This window comes from Anopheles arabiensis, chromosome 3 (genome assembly GCF_016920715.1).
Source record: "Anopheles arabiensis isolate DONGOLA chromosome 3, AaraD3, whole genome shotgun sequence".
Taxonomy (NCBI): Eukaryota; Metazoa; Arthropoda; class Insecta; order Diptera; family Culicidae; genus Anopheles; species Anopheles arabiensis.
This window is the reverse complement of record NC_053518.1, coordinates 44038730-44059153: the sequence shown is the minus strand read 5'-3', so window position 1 is coordinate 44059153 and position 20424 is coordinate 44038730. Positions and strand designations below refer to the sequence as shown.

General features: G+C 42.8%; 3 protein-coding genes across 4 annotated transcripts; all 3 read left to right on the top strand.

Moving 5' to 3' along the window:
- The first annotated feature begins 11794 nt into the window (after positions 1–11794).
- LOC120902294 (leucine-rich repeat transmembrane neuronal protein 4-like) lies at positions 11795–14937 on the top strand. Of its 2 annotated transcripts, none has more exons than XM_040310948.1 (7): positions 11795–12184; positions 12279–12469; positions 12646–12748; positions 13060–13293; positions 13384–13633; positions 13707–14221; positions 14291–14412. In XM_040310948.1, exons 2-7 carry the CDS (start codon positions 12297–12299, stop codon positions 14300–14302), a joined length of 1287 nt encoding a protein of 428 aa, XP_040166882.1. In that variant the 5' UTR covers positions 11795–12184; positions 12279–12296; the 3' UTR covers positions 14303–14412. The 2 variants fall into 2 exon arrangements, with proteins under 2 accessions (XP_040166882.1, XP_040166881.1); XM_040310947.1 differs by having other exon boundaries at positions 11802–12184; positions 13707–14216; positions 14291–14937.
- Positions 14938–16365: 1428 nt separating this feature from the next.
- LOC120902293 (integrator complex subunit 11) lies at positions 16366–18595 on the top strand. The gene is made up of 2 exons (XM_040310946.1): positions 16366–18081; positions 18154–18595. Exons 1-2 carry the CDS (start codon positions 16547–16549, stop codon positions 18443–18445), a joined length of 1827 nt encoding a protein of 608 aa, XP_040166880.1. The 5' UTR covers positions 16366–16546; the 3' UTR covers positions 18446–18595.
- A 163-nt stretch (positions 18596–18758) lies between these two features.
- Positions 18759–20089, top strand: LOC120902305 (uncharacterized protein C1683.06c-like). Its single transcript, XM_040310961.1, has 3 exons — positions 18759–18944; positions 19010–19371; positions 19443–20089. Exons 1-3 carry the CDS (start codon positions 18875–18877, stop codon positions 20025–20027), a joined length of 1017 nt encoding a protein of 338 aa, XP_040166895.1. The 5' UTR covers positions 18759–18874; the 3' UTR covers positions 20028–20089.
- Positions 20090–20424: the final 335 nt, after the last annotated feature.

Genomic DNA, 20424 nt, shown 5'->3' with positions numbered 1-20424 from the left:
ATAAAAGAGAGCAAGCGAAACACGCAGTTGAATGCTCGCCTGTCGCTATCTCTTTTTCATGCACGCTGGTCTCGCATGCTGTGTGCAGGCGTGTGTAAATGTGTGCGTACAGGGGACGCGATGTTTGCTGGCAGGCGTAGCGTAAGTGGGAAAGAGCAAGCTTCATGCGAGAGGGGTTGAGCTGCTGTGAAGCTTCGGATGCTTCTCGCACACATATGAAGCGGTCAGTTTGGCGATATGAAGTAGTCAACCCTGCGCCGTAAATGTATCGCGGCAACGAAACAATTGAGCTTTTAAATTTTGTAAGAGAAGCAGGAGCATTGCGGACCCTGTAGGTATTTTTATTAGTTGTTTACTATAATATTGAACGTTTAATAAAATAAAAATAGCGCGCGTATAACAAACTTAATTGGAATGCAGTAGTGTACAAAAATGCTTACATTATGCGAAATATTTTCCAGCATTCCGAGATGCAATGAAAAAGTAGTTCACCAAAAATATACGTTGAATCCTTTCTCTACAGCATTTCATAGCCCTAATTTCTTCAAATGTTGTAAAATTCACGTTACGCATTGTCTATGCCGCGTGTCAAAGCAATAGCACGATTAGATACAATTCGCGAAAAACGTATCTTCCAGCTGGAGATAATTAGAAGGAGCTGTTAAACATTCAAGCTACACTCTGAACTAAAACCAATTGGGCTGATTAAATGCTAGTTTTACCCTCTGGGTGCACTGTTGGGAACCGTGTGCAGAAGCATCACAACGAATTCGTGTCAAAATGATATTTATTTCCGATCGGCACTAAAAGAAACAGTTTTTTACGAAACATTATTATAAATGCTAGAAATAATAATGATAATAATCTGTAAAACAAACAGTAACAAACTCTGGCGCAAGGTTCTTCTTGATTGGTGGTGGCAAGGTGGCCCTACGGTGCATTAACGGAAAAGGATTTCATCGGTGTAGTTTTGCTTCAATTCTCTGTGTACGTTTTCAAAGCTTCAGGTTGTTTTTTTTTTATTTTAATAGCTGTTATTGCGAGAATCAAACACGCTGAAGTTGTGTTCAATTTTACTCAGTTTCGGATAATTTGTAGATGCCTTGCAGTAAAACACTTCAAGCAATGGTACGGCGTGTTAATGCACGAAGTATCTATATGCCGTACAATGGTCGACAATCAAAATTTTAAATTATGCCTTAGTCGTTCATTCCAAATTGCCATACACACACACCGATAGCGGTAGCTTTCATTTGGATATGCATTGCTGCATTTGACGTGGGACGGTGAAACTGTATTGGTTAAGATAAAATAAAATCTACAAGATATTTTCATCTATAACGAATGTGGTCCGTTGAACAGTTCAACATATTTAAGGTAAACTTAATAACTTTGATGATACAACCTCAAAACAGGAAGGAGTCATTACAATTAACTTCACTTTCATAAAATGTATGTTATGTTATGTATGTATGTTAAACGATCAGCCAAGACAATATTCCATTCAAGGGTTTACTACATCCAAAGCAAGACGAATTCAACGGGGGATTCTTTATTTTTTCCTATACTTCTCTACCCCATCGTTCGTCATTTGCGGCGTTCTTTTAAAGTTCCGCTCCTATGCATTGAAACTGTAGGCCATAACCCGTACGTGGGCACATTAGTTTGATGGTTGCAATTAATTTCGCATCCTACGGCCGGCACAAATTCATCGAACAGCATCGACCCGATGGTGCGAGCGTCTCATGCAAGTGTGTGCATTTTAATGTTATACCTCCCATTTTTATATCTCCTTCCCATGCTCCACGCTTCCAAGAGCGGAGGAACCGAAGGTGCATCTGATTTGCAGATTAAATTGCAATTTGTGCGTACAGTAGCAAACAACCGTCCAGTTTTCTGACATACGTCATCTATTTGGTAACTTGTGGACTTTAATTTTTTTGTTTAACCGAAAGCTCAAATCATGTTACTTTTTCAAGTTTTCTACACATACTTAAACACAAAGTGCTTTGTGCATAAAGTAAATATTAGAAATTAATCTATTTAACACCAATAAAACTGCACTGGACAGTAGCAAGGTTGTGATGTTGTAATCGCAATATTATCACTATGCTTTCTGTTGGCATTATTCCATTATTATTGTAAAACAAAGGCCAAGAAATAATCACTCTTATTTATATTACAATTGTTTCAATCTCGGTCAACAATCAAAGGAGAATAAAATTTATGTCACCAACTGCTACCGCACAGGTACATTTTCCATGAAACATGACTTTTTTATCACAGCACCTCTTTCTAGCTGTAATTTAGACATCAAAGTGATGCTCTAGATGTGACTTGAAACACAGGAAAATTGTAACAAGCTACCTTTCGAAATAGTGGATGTCAAAGTTATTACACAATGCAACACATAAAACAGAACAATCACGAAATTGATGCAAGATGCAGAGAAGTAAAACATATTGTTGGATATGTATGTGTTGTTCATGTTGACCTGTTTAGTCCTTTAAAGGGCGTACCAGAAAATTGCTTAATATTTAATACAAATCAAAATACTGTCAATCCTGCAAATGGGAAGCATGGTCTAGTTTTGTAGAATGATCACAGAGCTGCACTGCAAATCACTTGCGTATTTTTTTCTCCTATAAAAGTGATGTGGCTACGACACTTTATCATATATAGCGAACAAAACCACATCTCAGCGAGACTGAGGTATTTCTGTGTGGGTCCACCATCTCGAAGCGGACATTTTAATTAACCCACAATTGCAAAGCTGTAATCCATTCCAGTCACCTCGTACCGATCGCGGTGTTCTTCTTTATGCTCAAACATAAGAATCGCTCAACATCACTGGCCAACCGTTCCAAAAGCATACAATCGGCGGCGCACGATCTAAGAGAAGATCGTCAAGATCAACCCTTCCGACCGAACTGTTCAACGTCAGCTAAACCAATTCTTCTTCCCTTTACCGCGTGGCAACAAGCCACCGGCAATCGGCTGGCCAACGTACGAAACCCCCCACTTCTATAGAGAATCTGTTTGGCTGAGCTTTTGGCTGCGAGATACATCTGAGCTTGTACATCTTTGGGCGGTTTGAAAGTATGGATAAAGAGGGTAGGGGAAGGGGGGGGGGGCAGGAAAGCGGTTAAAAGTGAAGTCGTCAAGAAGGGTAGAGAACAGCGCCATCGTACGAGTCGGTGAAAGATCAAAGCACAAGGCGCACAGGAAAAGCCTCACAATAATCGGAATAGGCGAACTATGGCATCCGTGATGGTGTACTTTCAAAGGGAAATTATCATTAAACTTTTTCGTGTAAATTTTGATTTATAATAGTTTTATTTTATTTCCATTTAAATATAACTTTAGATTTTTAATAACTATCAAACAAAGTGTGCAAAAAAAATATGACATTCATGCTACATTGGACCATAGTGCGATCGGTGCCGCGGAGGATCGACCGGTTTGAGATACCAAGCAAGAAAACAGGCGGCTCCGGAGAGCAAAGGCTTTAAAATCTTCACAACCTAGCATTTGCCATCCAAGGGCGTGTATAATTTTTCAACCCATTGCAGCCCCACTGGAACACAGCGAAGAAACAGGACACGAGACCGAATGCGGTGCTCCATCCATCTTTGCGGTGCCACCGTCATCTCTTAAGTCTTCAGCAAAGGCAGCACACGGTACGCGTGTCCGATGCCTTTACTTCTTTTCCGTTTTCACTGTACCGTTTCACTAACTTTTTATCTCTCAGCCGTTAGTTGAATTTCTTGGAGGCTTATCTGCTTTTGTTTTTTTTTTCATTTGTTTTACTTTTTCAGCTTTTATCATGCGACTAAAAGTAATCCACTGTTTCGGTAAGGTTAGCTATTCTGCCTTTCTTTAGCGCTTCAGTGTCCATTTATTTCCCATTTGCTGAACGGGGCCGCTAGGTAAAAGGAAGCTGTAAATAGGTTCCCGATAGTAAAAGTGTGTGTTCGTGTGCGCAGAAACCAGTGCAGTCTTGCAGCCAGCATCAATTAACTAGGAGCTTCATTATGCGACGGATCTCGTTTTACCGCACCTTCAGTGGATAACAATCTTTGCAATAGTTTTTGAAAGGCACAGCAATTGGATGGCAATGCAGAAAAGTAGGCAAAATAATTTATTCAATCATAGAACTATTTGCAGCTGCTGCGTTGTATCTGTATGATGTAAGCGTCCTTTGGATTATTATTGAAAATATAATAACAATCCATTTATTGCAATTATTTCTTACAAAAAACGAATCCATCTTCTTCTGTATTAAATTGCATTTTGTCTAGACAAATAATTAGGAAGCTAGACGGCACATTTCACTTCAAGAATTCACTTACAATAAACCAAACTAATAAATATCTACTTATTCGTTTTTTGTAGTTTAATCAAAATCAAGCGACCATCTGACGCTTTAATCCATAAACTATTTGGAGGCCTTAATAAACTTATATGACATCTAAGGGGCTGTCCATAAATTATGTAATAAAATGATTGATCTCATCTGCCTAATCTAATAATAGTTTAAACTCTTAAAAACAATGTAATTTAATATTGATTGAAAGCTGACTGAATATCAACAATGATGGTTAGCTAATAAACGGCCATATACCGTATTGCTTCGAATTACGGACACTTGAGACATTTTTGACATTTAATAATTTTGTACAAATTCAAATTTAATCGGCCATAGGTCTGATTACTTTACTTATTTAGCTAAAAAAAGCCTTATAAATTTGTGGAAAAATTAAAGATTTCCCATATTTTTACTCGAAATATTGCAAAAATCCATCAAATTAAAACGATATTTTGATTCATATTCCGGACAGTTTCGACTTCATGTTTCATATTACGGACGTTTTGATTCAAATTCCGGACAGCCACGACATTTCGTCAATTATCTTGACTTTAACACATACGCTACATCTTATTTTGATTTGAACTTATCTTAAGGTCCGGACATACAATTCTGAGGATCGATTGCCTCCTGGAACGATAGGACGGCGGTCTTATTGACAACAGATTTTGAGTGCGGTTTTTCTCTTGTACTCATAGATGAATTGAACTGCAGTACTGTTGTGCGAATCGACGATCTTCCCCTTACGGCCATTTAGGCATTTGTCTTTCTTCAAATGTCGTGGATTTATTCGCGTTCACTGAATCTTTTTTTTTTGTTTATATCACTGTCTTAATATATATTTTAATGCAATTAACCACAATTTACTTCGGTTGTCCGGAATTAAACACAAGATAAAAAAATGCTCCGAATTCTGGACAGAAGCGCATACGTGTTTTAATTAAATTCAGAGCACAATATTTTAAAACACTGTTGTTATCCCTTTGATAGCTACTGCTACAATGAACTCCGATGTACTTCAATGAACGCGATTATTAAGAATTATAGACAAAATTACACTGGCTTCGGTTTTTAGCAAAACAGCCTCCGAATGCCTCCGGTGGTGAACTGACATATAGAACATATTTATTTACCGTGGCCTCAGGGCCTACTAAGGGTCAGACACATTATTGACAATTGATTCTAGTGCGTCATGGCAATCACCTCAAAATTTAAAATCGGCATCACCAGCGATAAAATGTGAAGAAATGAGTTAAAAACATGCCGAATGTCCGGAGATTGAAGCTGTCCGTAAATTGAATCAGAACGGTAATTAAAGTACGATAATGGCTAACGTTTGTTTGCTCACTTGAAATTATGGATTTGAGATGATTGTTTAATTTTACATAGTCTTTAGCTTTACCTTACCGTATGGTGAGAGTACTGAGCAAGCTATTCGATTGCTGTGATTCGATTCTGACCAACTGAACCGCTATAACCCTGTGCAATATGTATCAACTAAGCGGTTAAAGCTGTTCATCAAAGATTGAATGCCTGTTATTTTATAATTGTGCATAATCAATTGCTTTGTACATTGAAACTTCTACAATGTTATAGAACAAAATAGCTATTAAAGCAGCAGTACAGGTTAAATGTGCTCAAAATATCACCATCACAAGAGAGTTGTTGATGGGTGACGAACATGCTCATTTTGACATGGGTTTGCGCTCATCATAACAAGCACACAATAAATGTTTCAATAGATTGAATATCTTATTTTTTCTCATTTTCTTATGCGAGTGAAGCTGAATTTGAAGAAAAAACGCATCTTTTATCAATTAAATATCTAAGTTGTTTTGTATTAAATCAGCTCGACGGTACCAGCAGCCAGGAGCAATTGTACAGCTTTATCGAACAGTCTGCGGTTTAGTTTAAAACGCGATCCCTATGTCTAGCTGTGTTTAGAAAAAACCTGTCACAAATGTTCATAAATCCATCTGAAAAAAGATGATAATTGTTTCCCAACTCCTTAAATATTGTATGCGCCACTTTTAAGTGACATCTTTAAAAAACGACACATTAGCATCATCACATCACAGGCGATCGTTGTGTAATGAAGTGAGGATCATCAACAGAAAATCTATGTTTTTGCTTTACATAATGCTGATCAATATCTTACATTCCTGATACACCAATCCAGAAGGTGGTTCGATCTGTTGAATCACACACGAACACACACACACACTCTTGTAAAGTACTCCTGATCACAAAAGGCTCGCTCGCGATGAGCTGCAAGCGCCAAACTCATCAAAATAATGCTAATAACACCACCGATAATAAAAATCGCACCTTTGCCACGATCGGCACCAACCGGGCCCAAAAAGTAGACAGTCCAGGGATCGGTACCGTGGCGGTTGCATGCCGGTTTAACCCTTACTTTGAAGGCTCACGGCTCCCGCTCCGCCAAAAAGCGGGTCGCCAGTATCATCATTCGCCCCCCCCGCGATCGCTTCACCACATCTCGTGGAGGTGTGATTTTGCCGTTGTTACGTTTTTCTCCCTGTTCCGCGGTACTTTGCTCTTATTGTTGTGTTCTTTGCCGATGCCGCTAGTTTATGTTTCCTTTCCCAATTCCACTGCGCACCGTTCCGGGCCATTATCTTTTCGGTCGGCCAACGCCATACGCGGTGGCTTTCGGAGGTGTAAAATTTAACATTTCCGCCGCATTCCGCCCGATTTTCGTCTCCGGGCCCGGGTCGTATGCCCGCGTCCTGCCAGCGCCGCGCGTCCTGCCAGACGCAAAGCGCAAAGCCGACCACGACCCCGATCGTCTCCTGCTCCGTCTGTCCGAAACGGGCGGCCACGGGGTTGAGAACAAAAAGGAAGCGCTTGCCCTGCTTGACAGGTATGAATTATTTTAACACCTTCGTCTCCACCTCAGCGGTGTGTGCATCATTCTCGCTACCCTTCGGTCGGACGGCCAATGCTCGGAGACTCCGCCGAAAATTAGTCTTGTGTTCTTTTGTTTTCGTTTTTGAAGACATTTTCGAAGCTTCACGATTTTTTACGCATCTTTTCGTTAAATTTTGGACTATTATTGCTTTGTTATTTTTTTGTTTCTTGTTCCCTCTCCCCTCTCCCCCACCCCTTTTCTGAGGTTGTACGATCACGTTTGCCTGTTTCCGAGTTTGCTGCGGGCAGTTTGTAGGTTTGTAATATGGGTTTCGCCGGCTGCACGAAATGATACACTAATTTATGTATCTTCGATATGCCGTATAAAGCATCCTCTTCATAGCGTACATTGCATGCGTGGTTCGATCGCATAGCCTAAGGCTTTTTGGGCTCTCCTTTTGAATATCTTATGATTGTTATGTAAATTACAACATTGCCCGAGACGGTTGTTCTTTCGTACAATGTCCATTGTTTGGTTGCAACTTCGTTTGGTATCCGTTTCAGTGGGTTCTGTTTTTTTGTTTATGTCAGTATAAGGACAAATTAGAGCACTAATGCGACTATTTCAAACTTCGGTTAGGCTTTTTTGGCCAAATTTCTATTTTTTTTTTGTATCATAAAAATGAATACATATGCACAATGAATTCTTGATTGAGTTTTTTACCATAGATAAGGAAAAGAAAAAGAATGCCTCAATTGAATTCTGAAACAAATGATACTTCATTCTCAAAACATCTTTCCTCAGATATCATGTCAGAAGTCAGACAATTTCAGTTTCATTCTGCACCAATGCAATGGTTTCGCATGCTACAATGAGTCTGTAAGGTCCCGTAGTAGAATAGCAATGAAAATTCTAGTCTAAACTTTCTTATTCCTCCTCTCTCCTCTTCAGCTTGCCCTTACTTTCCACATTCTGTTACCACACGCTATCCCCCCGTCTCCTCTCTCTGTCTCTCTCTCTCTCTATCTATCTCTCTCCCTTCCCTGCCCCCATTCAACTGCGGAATTGGGAAGACAGCAACTTCGGTTGAAATCTTAATTAAAGGGTTCCGACATGGAGCGCTGCCGGCCAATACGCAGGACATAATACATGTACATCTACCTTTGTGTGAGTGAGCGTTCGCCTGAGTAGAGGAGAGGGAGAATTATTATGGTTTCGGTCGGAACAATGTTCTTTGTAATTATGCTCGATTCTGACGGGATGGTCAGAAGCCGCAGGCGACCCGGCACGCTGGACAACGCCGGGTGAAGAACAGCGGCTCCCGCGGAAGTCAGAGTTCCTCGATGCAGCTTACATGGCGAAGCAAAGAGAGTTCGTGATGCACCGAACAGAGGGAAACAAATTTTCAATCGGATATCAGCAGGAACCTCTGTCTTCTGGCTTTCTTTATTATTTCCATTTAAATGGGCTTGCTTCACAAATTCCATGAGGTATCGTAAAGACTCGTACCACATACACGGGGAGTTAGGGAATGAAAATAACTAACTTAAATCCATCCTCAAATTCATTTCCGAGGCGTTAACAGCCGTATCCGAAAAAAACAACCCCAGAGCACATGGTGGTCGACTTCCGTTCGTTCTAGTTTGGCCGCTCTCCGTTTTACCTGTTTTGTCATATCCATGTTCAACTTTACCCCTCCCGCACATACCGCATACGATACGAAGTGAATGAGTCTCGAGTGGTTTTTGAAGTTTGCCGTCACATATGGAGCGATTTGTCGGTTTGGGACAGCGTAAAAGCTGCACTGAGTTATTGAGATGAACTTCAAAGGGTTCCGCCGTTTTGGCAGACACAGGACATGAGCACAGCACTGCACAGCGACAATTTATATAACATTATGACGAATTGTACAATGGAATATCCAATGATTTTGACCAGCAAACATACATATTAAATGAATTTTTTGGAACCATGAATGAGTTTATCTAATTATTAGTAAAAAAGGTAAAAAGATATTTTAAAGCCACATTAGAATTTGTTGCTGAAAAATAAATGAAACATACAGAGGGCTAGCGATTACCGCAGCTGCACAATCGGCCAGAAAAACGCACGCAGCTTATACGTACACAACTAACGTGCACCATTCGATTCTCACCTACCACACAAGCCGCCCGTTCACGTTCCCGCACCGCACATGCACATGTGTCACGCTAAACCAAAGTCAGGGCCTGCAGAGCATCGAACCGTCTGACCGCTGGCTATAGTAAGCGGCCGAACATACGGCTATAGTGGCGGTTCGGGTTTCGCGGTTCCGTCCTTTGAAGTTTTCCGCCATCGAAACACGTTTGCAAACGGTCGTGCCGGCACGATGTAGAACGTTGCTATTATGCTGGTCGGGCTTTTTACCCCGGTGAGCCCACATTGCCATGTCCACCGGACTAGATGTGTCCGTGACCGTAGGCCGGTTCGGTTTTTAATAGCTAGGGTTTTTTCTTTAACGCCCAAGAAATGGAAAAAAACAGTATTTGCCATCGTGGATATTGGCTGTGGCAGATAATTTTTATTATTTTTTTATTCACCCTTTTACACCACGCGGAATGTAGAAGATATTCTTTTAAAACTACGGTGAAGATTGCAATGTTTCTGCCGCTATTGAAAATCTAGAATATTAAAGTTTTTGTGCAACCTATGAACGACTCCCTTACAAAGGTATTAAATTCATAAATTAAATCTCAAAAAACTCACAACTAACTAGCAAGTAACTAATGAACTATGTTTCTTTTGTCAGTTTATCTTGTATATATCACTATGTAAGTATTTTGGAAAATAATGAGTAGGCACATACATCAATACAAGACGCAAGGATAATGCGCAGATCTTTTTAAAGTAGTTCTCTAATTCTTCCGGTGACAAGGCTTACCGGAACGATCATGTCATCCTTATTGCCCGGGACTATCTAGACTTCATTACTTTTACTAAATAAACATATTACAATAACCCCGTGCTCAAACCCCGTGTGAACAGTGAGGACCTTCCCACACCATCTACCATCACTAAGTACTGACCATCATGCCATGGGTAATCAATAATCTCTGATAGACAAACCCATTAGTAGTAAAGGCAAGTCCATAATACATTGTTGTTATTAGTGATGGGCAGGTCGACCCGAACCTAACGGGTCGGAGCCATCCGTAAGTCATCCGTAAGCCATCCGAACCTACCTTGACCCGACCCGACTCGAACGGCAACCGACTCGAACGGCAACCGACTCGAACGGCACCGGTGCGCACGCACGACTCCGATTCGATTACGACTATTATTAGTCAGATTCCGACTCCAGCTTAATGGAACCATTAAATCCGCCTGGAGTCGGAGTCGCCCGGAGTCGGTTGGAGCCGCCCGGAGTCGTCCGCAGTCGGAGTCGTTCGGAGTCGTTTGGAGTCGTTCGGAGTCATTTGGAGTCGTTCGGAGTCGTTTGGAGTCGTTCGGAGTCGTTTGGAATCGGAGTCGTCCGGAGTAGTCCAGAGTTGTCCGAAGTCGTTCGGAGTCGTTTGGAGTCGTTTAGAGTCGGAGTCGTCCAGAGTCGTCGTATATAGGACTTTGTTTCGAAGGCCGGCTCCAGACGACTCCGACTCTGAACGACTCCCAACGATTCCGAACGACTCCGAACGACTCCGAACGACTCCGAACGACTCCGGACGACTCCGACACTGAACGACTCCGAACGACTCCACGCGATTCCGGGCGATTCCGGACGTTTACAGACGATTCCGAACGACTCAGGATAATGCAGGGCGGACCTAGCTTCCGGAGTCGATTCCGAATTTATCAGAGTCGGATCGGAGTCGACTCCGGATTTTTGCTAACTTTACCCATCACTAGTCCGGGGTCCCATTGTAAAGTCGTCAACTCGAACCACTCAATAACATGCCGGTAATGGGTTCAAGCCTAGAATGGACCGTCCCCCCGTAGCAAGGATTGACTATCTGGCTGCGTGATAATGAATTAAGTCTTGAAAGCCTGTAAAGGCCGGCATGTCTGCGTAGGACGTTACGCCAAATAGATAGATAGATACCCATCACTAGTCAACATACAAGGACCATGCTTGCGGTCGAGGACAGTCCGTATGGTTAGAATATGTAGAGAAACGCGTTAACTAAGAAACACGTTAACCAATCCACGCTACCTTTTGCCAATTTTGTATTTTCCCAATCGATATCTGAAGCCAGTCAAAAAGCAAACTGTATCAGTGTACTGTATCAGTGTACAATCGGCTTCTTATCACTTCAACGGAATATGCATTCACGTGTTTCAAACACGACCCAACATGACTCATCCGAAAAAGCGGCAAACAGGCACAACAATTGCTGCTACCTTCGGACACCTGTGCGTACGAAGCCAGTGCATTTTTCTATTTACCCAGAAGCCCAGTCTTACTTACAGCCACCCACGCCGACATGCCGACATGGACGTGGTGATCGGTGTTAGAAACAGCTCTCTAGTGTGCGTTATCACACCGCACCGTACGTGTGTTTGTTTCTTCAAACCACAGCACCGTTTGTGGGCCTCTAGCGGGTACACGCATCGTATGGACCCCATAGCTTATCTTATCAACAGCAGGTAGAACATCGACGGTACCACAGTCCTACACGATAACAGTGGCTTCAATGGAGGACAAAAATTCGATCAACGACATTAGCCACCAGTGCGTTTCTGTTCCTCCGCTCCGGAAGACGGAAGGTTTTCTACGTTGGCTTGGTGGAAGCTGCTGTGCACGCGTGCTAATGCTGTGCTGAAAAATGTGACAAGTGGCAAAACCGGTGCAATGTAACGTGTAAGATCACCAATCTACACCCGAACCGATTAACAAAGTGACAGCTCATCAATCGATTTCGACAACAATCGAACGCTGAAACGAAACGATACACTCGGAAAATACTTCCGCTCGCGCTCTCTCTCCCTTTCTCTCGTTCTCTTGCTCTTTGGCATTATACAGTCATCTGTTCGCTCTCTTCACCTGTTTTTACCGCGTGACTAGCTGAAGTGTATATCACAATGAGGGAAAAAGGTTACGACTCGAATACTTTTCGTACAGTGGTATGCGTTATACTGCTTACGACAAAGCTTTCCGCAGTAGTGTTAGCTAGCGGCAGTGAAGGTGGTAGTAAATTCTGTCCAAAAATATGTAGCTGTGATGTGATTGAAGATCTAAAACGGGCAGACTGTAGGTATGTGCGAGCTGAAAATATATCTCTTTGTATCTGAGCCTAAGTTTTGGTTGACTCAACGCTGTTAGTCAGTGAGCGTTGTCTTATCTTCGAGCAATGATTGAGCAATGGCAACCGCTCGCTTTCTCCCTCACTCATGCATTTTGTTCTTTCTATTTCCTTCGTCTCTTGTATAGCCATGAAAAGCTTATCAACACCTACACCGACGTACCGTACGATGTGGAAATTCTTGATCTTAGCATCAACATCATATCAACGATCGAAAATGAAAACTTCATGGTAAATAATTTTACACAAAAAAAAACTCTATGGCACAGTCAGCATTTTACAAACATGAAAATTTTACTTGGTTTTTGCCTTTTATGTCAAAAATTAAAATTAGACTGAAATCCTTGATCGTAACTAATTAAATTAAATATATTTGTTCATAGCTCTTAAGAACGCATTTTTTGTAGAAAATCCAGTTCTTTACATTATAATAAATTTCAGTTATATTCAGTAAGATATCTCAAAACATATCAGCCATTTTTTAGCTAGTACCAGCATGTTTCGCTTTCATTTCCATTTTGATTTATTTTCCATTATTACAGCACTACGATAATTTGGTGAAACTGTTCCTATCGGAAAATTCTATTCAAACGATTTCACTCGACGCTTTTGCAAATCAACAACGACTTACTACACTCGACTTGTCATACAATCGGCTGGAGCACCTAAACGAGCACCTGTTTGAGCGAAATCTGCAGCTAGTGGATTTAAATCTTTCCGGCAATAATTTTATGATGTTGCCAAACACACCATTCCTGAAAAGCTACTCCATAATGGTTCGTTAAAATATGGTATCCTTCGGTTCTGTCTTCTCAATTGAATACTAACGCCCCCCCCCCCCCCCCCCTTTTCGGATACACTTGCAGTTTCTCCATCTCGCCAGCTGCCGTATACCGCACGTGTTCAATACCATGTTCATCGATCTGCCGAATTTAAAGTCCTTGGATCTGGCGAAGAACATCATGAACAGCCTATCTACCGTGCCTTTCGCACATCTGCGCAAATTGAACTCACTCAACTTGATGGATAACCGGTGGGATTGCAAAACAGAAGACGTACGCAGCACGGTACGATGGATGAAAACGAGAGTGCCAACGTTAATCGTGGATAGTTGTCGTAAGTAAATATTGACAAGTTTTTTTTTTATTTTTATATTGGCAATTTAACACTGTACCTTTTTTACTCTCAGTACTCTCAGACCTCAGCTATAAAGGCGATCGATTTGAACGAATTATGGAAGATCCTGCACTGCAGGAAAAAAAGAATTCCCGCCAAGACGTCGCGATTGAGCACGTTTGGGGCACATCAAAACCATCGCTATCTAAAGACGGCGGAGAGCTTCACTGGCCGCTCTTCATGAATCGCAGCTGCTCTTACACTGAGCTGGACGATGATCTATCGAAAGAATCTTGCGTACAGTTTGCCGAATGTCAAAAAAAGTACAGCGAGCTGTACCACGCACACAAACAGCTACTATCGCATAAAAAGGCGCAATGTGGTGGATACTTTCGAATCGGTGTATTCATTGGTGGTGCCTTAGTAGGATTACTAGTGGGTTCGTTCACGACGTACACTGTAAGCTGGGCAGTGCGAAGCTGTCGCAATCGATCGGCACGCAAACGGGCACACCAAATCCCCGATCATAAACGCCTGCAGCGGGAGCTAACACGAGAAATTCGTGGTCGAAATCAGTTCGAACGTAATGTCTGATCAAGAATGTACTGTAGGTCCCAGAATCAGTTACTGATAATTGTTTAATTTTCTCTCTTTTAGACACCCGTTTGAACGAATCGCCAGTTTTCGCGCGCAATGACCGCTTTCCAGCCAGCTCGGCACCACTGCAGGATGAAATCTATCGCAATCATGAGCACACACGTCAATTTTTAGTCAACCTTTTCTCCAAACGGCAGCACCGGTACGTGCGGAGCAACTCTCAGCTTGCAAACATTAACAACCGATACATCCCCCCAACACAAACCCGCGACGAGCCACGGGAAGCGGTCAATGTAGTGCAGCAGCGTGTTGCTTCCGATGCAGAACCTTTGTGGGAACAGTACAGCTCCCACAACCAATCAGAACAAGAACAAATGCTATCGAATGATCCGGAAGCTTCCTTTGGGCTGAGTGGCGATCAGCAACCAACCTGGATTAGTATCCGGCCAAACGGCAATGGTACGCTAACACGAAGCCCACGGTTACGCCATGATGTACCAACAGCGGGTGAAAGTCCACCGCCGCCATATGTAGAATGTACGTTAGAAACAGAACCAAATGAAGAGAGAGTGAGTATGTACTAAAGATAGCTTTAATTTGCGATATTACAAATTAAATGGTTTATATATTATTTGAAAGAGAGATTATCTAAGTAAAACTAATGTTAGGCAAACGAAGAAATTGAATAAAAATGTAGTAATTTTTTTAATGCTATTGTTGCTTAAAAGATTCTAAATGCGTAAAAAGAATATATCAACAAAAACCGAAAGACTATTGAATGTTTTGCGGCATTGAATGCGCTACCGGAAGCCGTGCAGCAGCGTACATTGAATATGGCCCTTGTCATGCATGAAAACTGTCCTCAAATTTGAATTTGTAACTGGAAAAAGAAAGCCTAAAAGCGTACCCAAGGGCCAAAGATTGAGCTTTAAACGACTGGAAAATCAAATATCCATAGAAAAAAAAACGAAAGCTTCTTAGCTTCACTGGTTTGCTCAATAGATGGCGTTTTATAGCTCATCAATGTATTGCTGTCCTTTTCATGCAATGTGTTTCGCCTACCTTTGTCTAATCATGGCCTAGTTAGAAGGGTATATCTCAAGAGCCACAAATCCACAAAATGACCATTAAACGGGTTCTAAACGGATCAAGTTCTCGACCTAAAAGGAATCTATAAAAAGTTCGTTTAGCAGACGACAAACGACTGATTCATTCTAAAAATAATAAAAAAGCTGGTGAGAAATCTATTGGTGGAATAGCAACACAGTGGAGCTCTCCTCACTTTGAGAGCTTTTTCCTTCTCTCAGTACTGTTGTATAGTTTCGCATTGAAGTTATGCATCGTTAGAACTATAACGACGACACGATTGTTTGAATACTTGACTCGAATGTGAACCACCATAACAGACGCAAGTGGAAATTCAATAATGGTCGATGATATTGATACCCATGTATTTGACCACACGGTCATTCTTATAAATTTTGTTCGGTAGTTTAGAAGGGTATGAGGTCATTATTGGATGAAGCTATGCGAAACACATAGCACGAAAAGGACAGACATGTATTGATGAGTTATAAAACACCATCTATTGATCTTTTTTTTATATGGATATTTGATTTTCCAGTCGTTTAAGCTTAATCTGTGGCGCTTTGGTTATATAACTGTGCCCGCGGAAACGCGTATAACAATCCAGCCATTGAAATGAAATGTCATTCGAACGCGCTACTGCGGAAACGCAGAGATGCTCTTGCTGGATATCTCGGCGGAACTATTATACGCGTTTGAACGCGCGTCGTGTATTTTCGGCCCTATACGCGTTTTCGCGCCCGCGGATTTGTTCATACCACGAACCACATATTGGAGACCACTAGTTTAACCTACCAAAGTGATATTTTTGGTTTTCTTTGATGCAATGGGATTTGTAGTGCAATAAATTGGTGGTGTTTTCGGTACCTTGGTTATTCTGGCAATTGTACAGATCAATATGATTTGTTCGGTAGGAACTGTGCTACTATGGCATAATCCAGCCAACGTAGCACAGTTCCTACCGAACAAATCATATTGCTAGAACGCCGCCTCAGTACAATTGCTGCTTGGGTAGGCGCGCAACCCTAGCTGTCAGCCACATGATTTGACGTTTCACAGAATATCGTGTTTTTTATTTGCTACGAGCGGCAAATGTAAATAATTATTCTACTTTGCTGAGTTTTTACGGAAAGAAACTTAATCGGATAGCTTTAGTTTGTGAAACGATTTGGGAAGTAACAGTGAACAAAAACTTGCACCCGCTGGAGTGTATCGATTCGTCCCGCAGCAATGCCGGACATAAAAATAACACCGCTTGGCGCGGGCCAGGACGTCGGCCGAAGCTGTATTCTGCTATCGATGGCAGGCAAAAACATAATGCTCGACTGTGGCATGCACATGGGATACAATGACGAGCGCCGGTTCCCCGACTTCAGCTTCATTATACCGGAAGGACCGATAACCAACCACATCGACTGCGTGATCATATCGCACTTCCATCTGGATCATTGTGGCGCTTTGCCGTACATGACGGAAATGGTCGGTTACACCGGTCCAATCTACATGACACATCCCACCAAGGCAATTGCACCGATCCTGCTGGAAGATATGCGCAAAGTGGCCGTGGAGCGCAAGGGTGAAAGCAACTTCTTCACGCCGCAGATGATAAAGGATTGCATGAAGAAGGTGATCGCGGTGACGCTGCATCAGAGCGTTATGGTCGATAGCGAGCTGGAGATAAAAGCATACTACGCCGGACATGTATTGGGGGCTGCCATGTTCTGGATTCGCGTGGGCTCACAGTCGGTGGTGTATACTGGCGATTACAATATGACGCCGGATCGGCACCTTGGCGCGGCCTGGATCGATAAATGTAAACCGGACCTGCTCATCACCGAAAGTACGTACGCCACCACGATCCGTGACTCGAAACGATGCCGCGAGCGGGACTTTCTCAAAAAAGTGCACGAATGTGTGGCCAAAGGCGGAAAGGTTCTGATACCGGTGTTTGCCCTTGGACGTGCGCAAGAACTTTGCATACTGCTGGAAACGTACTGGGAGCGAATGAATCTGAAGTATCCCGTGTACTTTGCGGTGGGGTTGACGGAGAAGGCGAACAACTACTATAAGATGTTCATTACCTGGACGAATCAGAAAATTCGCAAAACCTTCGTGCAGCGCAATATGTTCGATTTCAAGCACATCAAACCGTTCGACAAAGGCTACATTGATAATCCCGGCGCGATGGTGGTGTTCGCTACGCCGGGCATGCTGCACGCCGGGCTGTCGCTGCAGATTTTCAAAAAGTGGGCGCCGAACGAAAACAACATGGTCATCATGCCGGGCTACTGCGTGCAGGGTACGGTCGGGCACAAGATTCTTGGCGGCGCAAAGAAGGTGGAGTTCGAGAACCGACAGGTGGTGGATGTGAAGATGTCCGTCGAATACATGAGCTTCAGCGCTCACGCCGACGCCAAGGGTATTATGCAGCTGATACAGTTTTGCGAACCGCGCAACGTGATGCTCGTGCACGGCGAGGCGGTCAAGATGGAGTTTCTGAAGGAGAAAATTAGAGAGGAATTTAAAATTGAATGCTACACGCCGGCCAACGGGGAGACGTGCACCATCAGTACACCGATCAAAATACCGGTAGAGACGTCACTGTCGATCCTGAAGGATGAGGTGAAAAAGTACAATGCCCAGCCACCGGATCCGAAGCGGCGGCGCATCATACACGGCATTCTCGTGATGAAGGATAATAAAATTTCTCTCATGAGCATCGACGAGATTTTCAACGAGGCCGGCATTGATCGGCATGTGATAAGGTAAGGAAGACTTTGCTCTGCCAGTGTGTGCCAATTTACTATCAAAGTCTGATCAAACGATCTCTCCCGTAGGTTCATCTCAAAGATAAAACTAGACGATCCAGGACCGCCGATGCGCACGATCGAAAAGCTGTATAACATGCTGAACGAACGTCTTTCCGGCTGGACGGTGACGATGAATGATAACAACTCCATCAACGTGGAGTCAGTTAATATAAAAATCGAAACGGAAGAGCAACCCGCCGCCATCGGATCGGTTGGCCAGCCGAGTGTTCCCGGTATGCACAAGATTTGCAATGTGAGCTGGGTTAACCAAGATGAGGATTTGGGTAGTTACATTCTTGGATTGCTGCAAAGCCTATGATCTATACGAATACGTATGATCTATACGAAATAAAGGAAATAAAAAGGCCTTTAAGGAAACAAGGGGTTTCATTGGTACAATCAAAAACAATTAACCCTGTAGCACTTTCACACGCGATAACGCGATTTCCAGACGTTTGGTCATTACGAATTATCTGTTTTTTTTTTTCTGACATTTAATAATGATAATACACGTGCAGCGAGCGTGCTGTAAATGAAAAGGCACCTCTTTCCGACCGTCAATTGATTTCGCGTGGTGGGGGGGCTCTTAACTGTTGCTCGCCATTGCGTAAACAAACATGCAATTCGCTTTTACGATTCTAGTCGGTCTGACAATGGTCAGACAGACACGGTAGTGCTGCAAAATTTTGTGCAGTCATCTACAATCAGCTCTTGTTAACGGCGGAGGGAACTTACGGCGTGCGAAAAAATGGATATCTTTGATTTTGTCAAGGTTCTTTCACTGCTATGCGCATTAGTGGCTAATGTAAACAGTGCAGGTAAGTGCAGTGGATGGTGCAGTGGTTTGGTTTTGTTTACGAATCGTTTCGTTTATCGTTTGAAGATCGCACCAAGGTGGTGATAAGCACGGATGCAGGTGCAGATGATGCATGGGCGTTGTATTATCTGCTGGAAGCTAAACAAGAAGTGGACGTACTCGCTATTTGCTGCACGAAGGGCAACACCAATGTTACAAATGTGGCCACAAACGTGCTGCGAGTGCTCGATGCCCTACAGCGTACGGATATTCCGGTATACATTGGTTCGAACGAGCGGATACTTCTTCCCGAGCCATCGGTAAACCCCGACGAGATGTACTTTGGCGCCGATGGCTTTTCAGATGTCGTCTTCGAGCGGGAACCGACACGCGCTCCTCTACAGGAGCGACAACACGGACTGCAAGAGCTATACACGCTGATAGACCAGGTTAAGGGTTAAAAGCATGAAATAGGAGCGAAAGAGACTTATCACAATGTTTATGCTTCTTACAATTGCAGCATCCAAATGAAGTAGTCTTTGTTAACCTAGGTCCGCTGACGGATCTTGCATTGCTGTTGAAAGTTTACCCTGCTACACGCACGCTCTTGAAGGCCATCTACCTGATGGGGGGAAATCGTCACGGCATCGGTAACACGCAGAGTGCAGCTGAATTTAACTTCTACAACGATCCCGAATCGGCTAGCATCACGTTTAATGCCTACCAAGGTCCGATCGTTGTTATACCATGGGAAACGGCCTTGCGTCCTAACCTTGTTACCAGCTTCGAGTGGCGGATGGACGTGCTGGGGAATAGTAACAAAACAATCGTCGACATTTTGAACCAGGTCGAACGAGTAGCGCTAGAAAAGCTACCGGAAAAGGATCGCATTTGGATGCCTTGCGATTTGCTGGTTTCGATGCTGCTGGTACACCCTCACCTACTCGTGGAAAGTAAACGGTACACCGGAGACGTTGAGTTGAATGGCCGGCTAACCCGCGGCCAATTGGTGCTGGACCACATGAACGAAGGCAGTGGTAATGTAACGATCGTGGATAACTTGGATGAGGCGAAGGTGAAACAATATTTGTTGAATTTACGTTAAAGTGTAGTTCGTTAGATTTGATATAAAATACAAATTGAACCAGGCTTCGTTATTCCCGCTCATTTTCTGTTGGTATATTTAATGCACAACCCTGAAATTTCGTTAAGTTTGCTCAACATCAATGACACACTTTGTTCGGAAAATCAGTTTTTTACACATTTGACTTATTGCGTCTCTTGCTGAACGACAAGAAACGGGTGAGTTTCATATTATGCTGCTTAAAATATGCTACAAAACACACGGGTAGTTAATTTATGATAGCAAATTTGTCGTTAATTCAAATTAAAAATTCATGCAATCAAATTAACGGTCAATGTTGACGTTTGACAACCGAAAGCATCAGGGCTGCTTGCATGTTTATGTAAGTGGCGGGATGTCCTTCAAACGCTCAAATGAC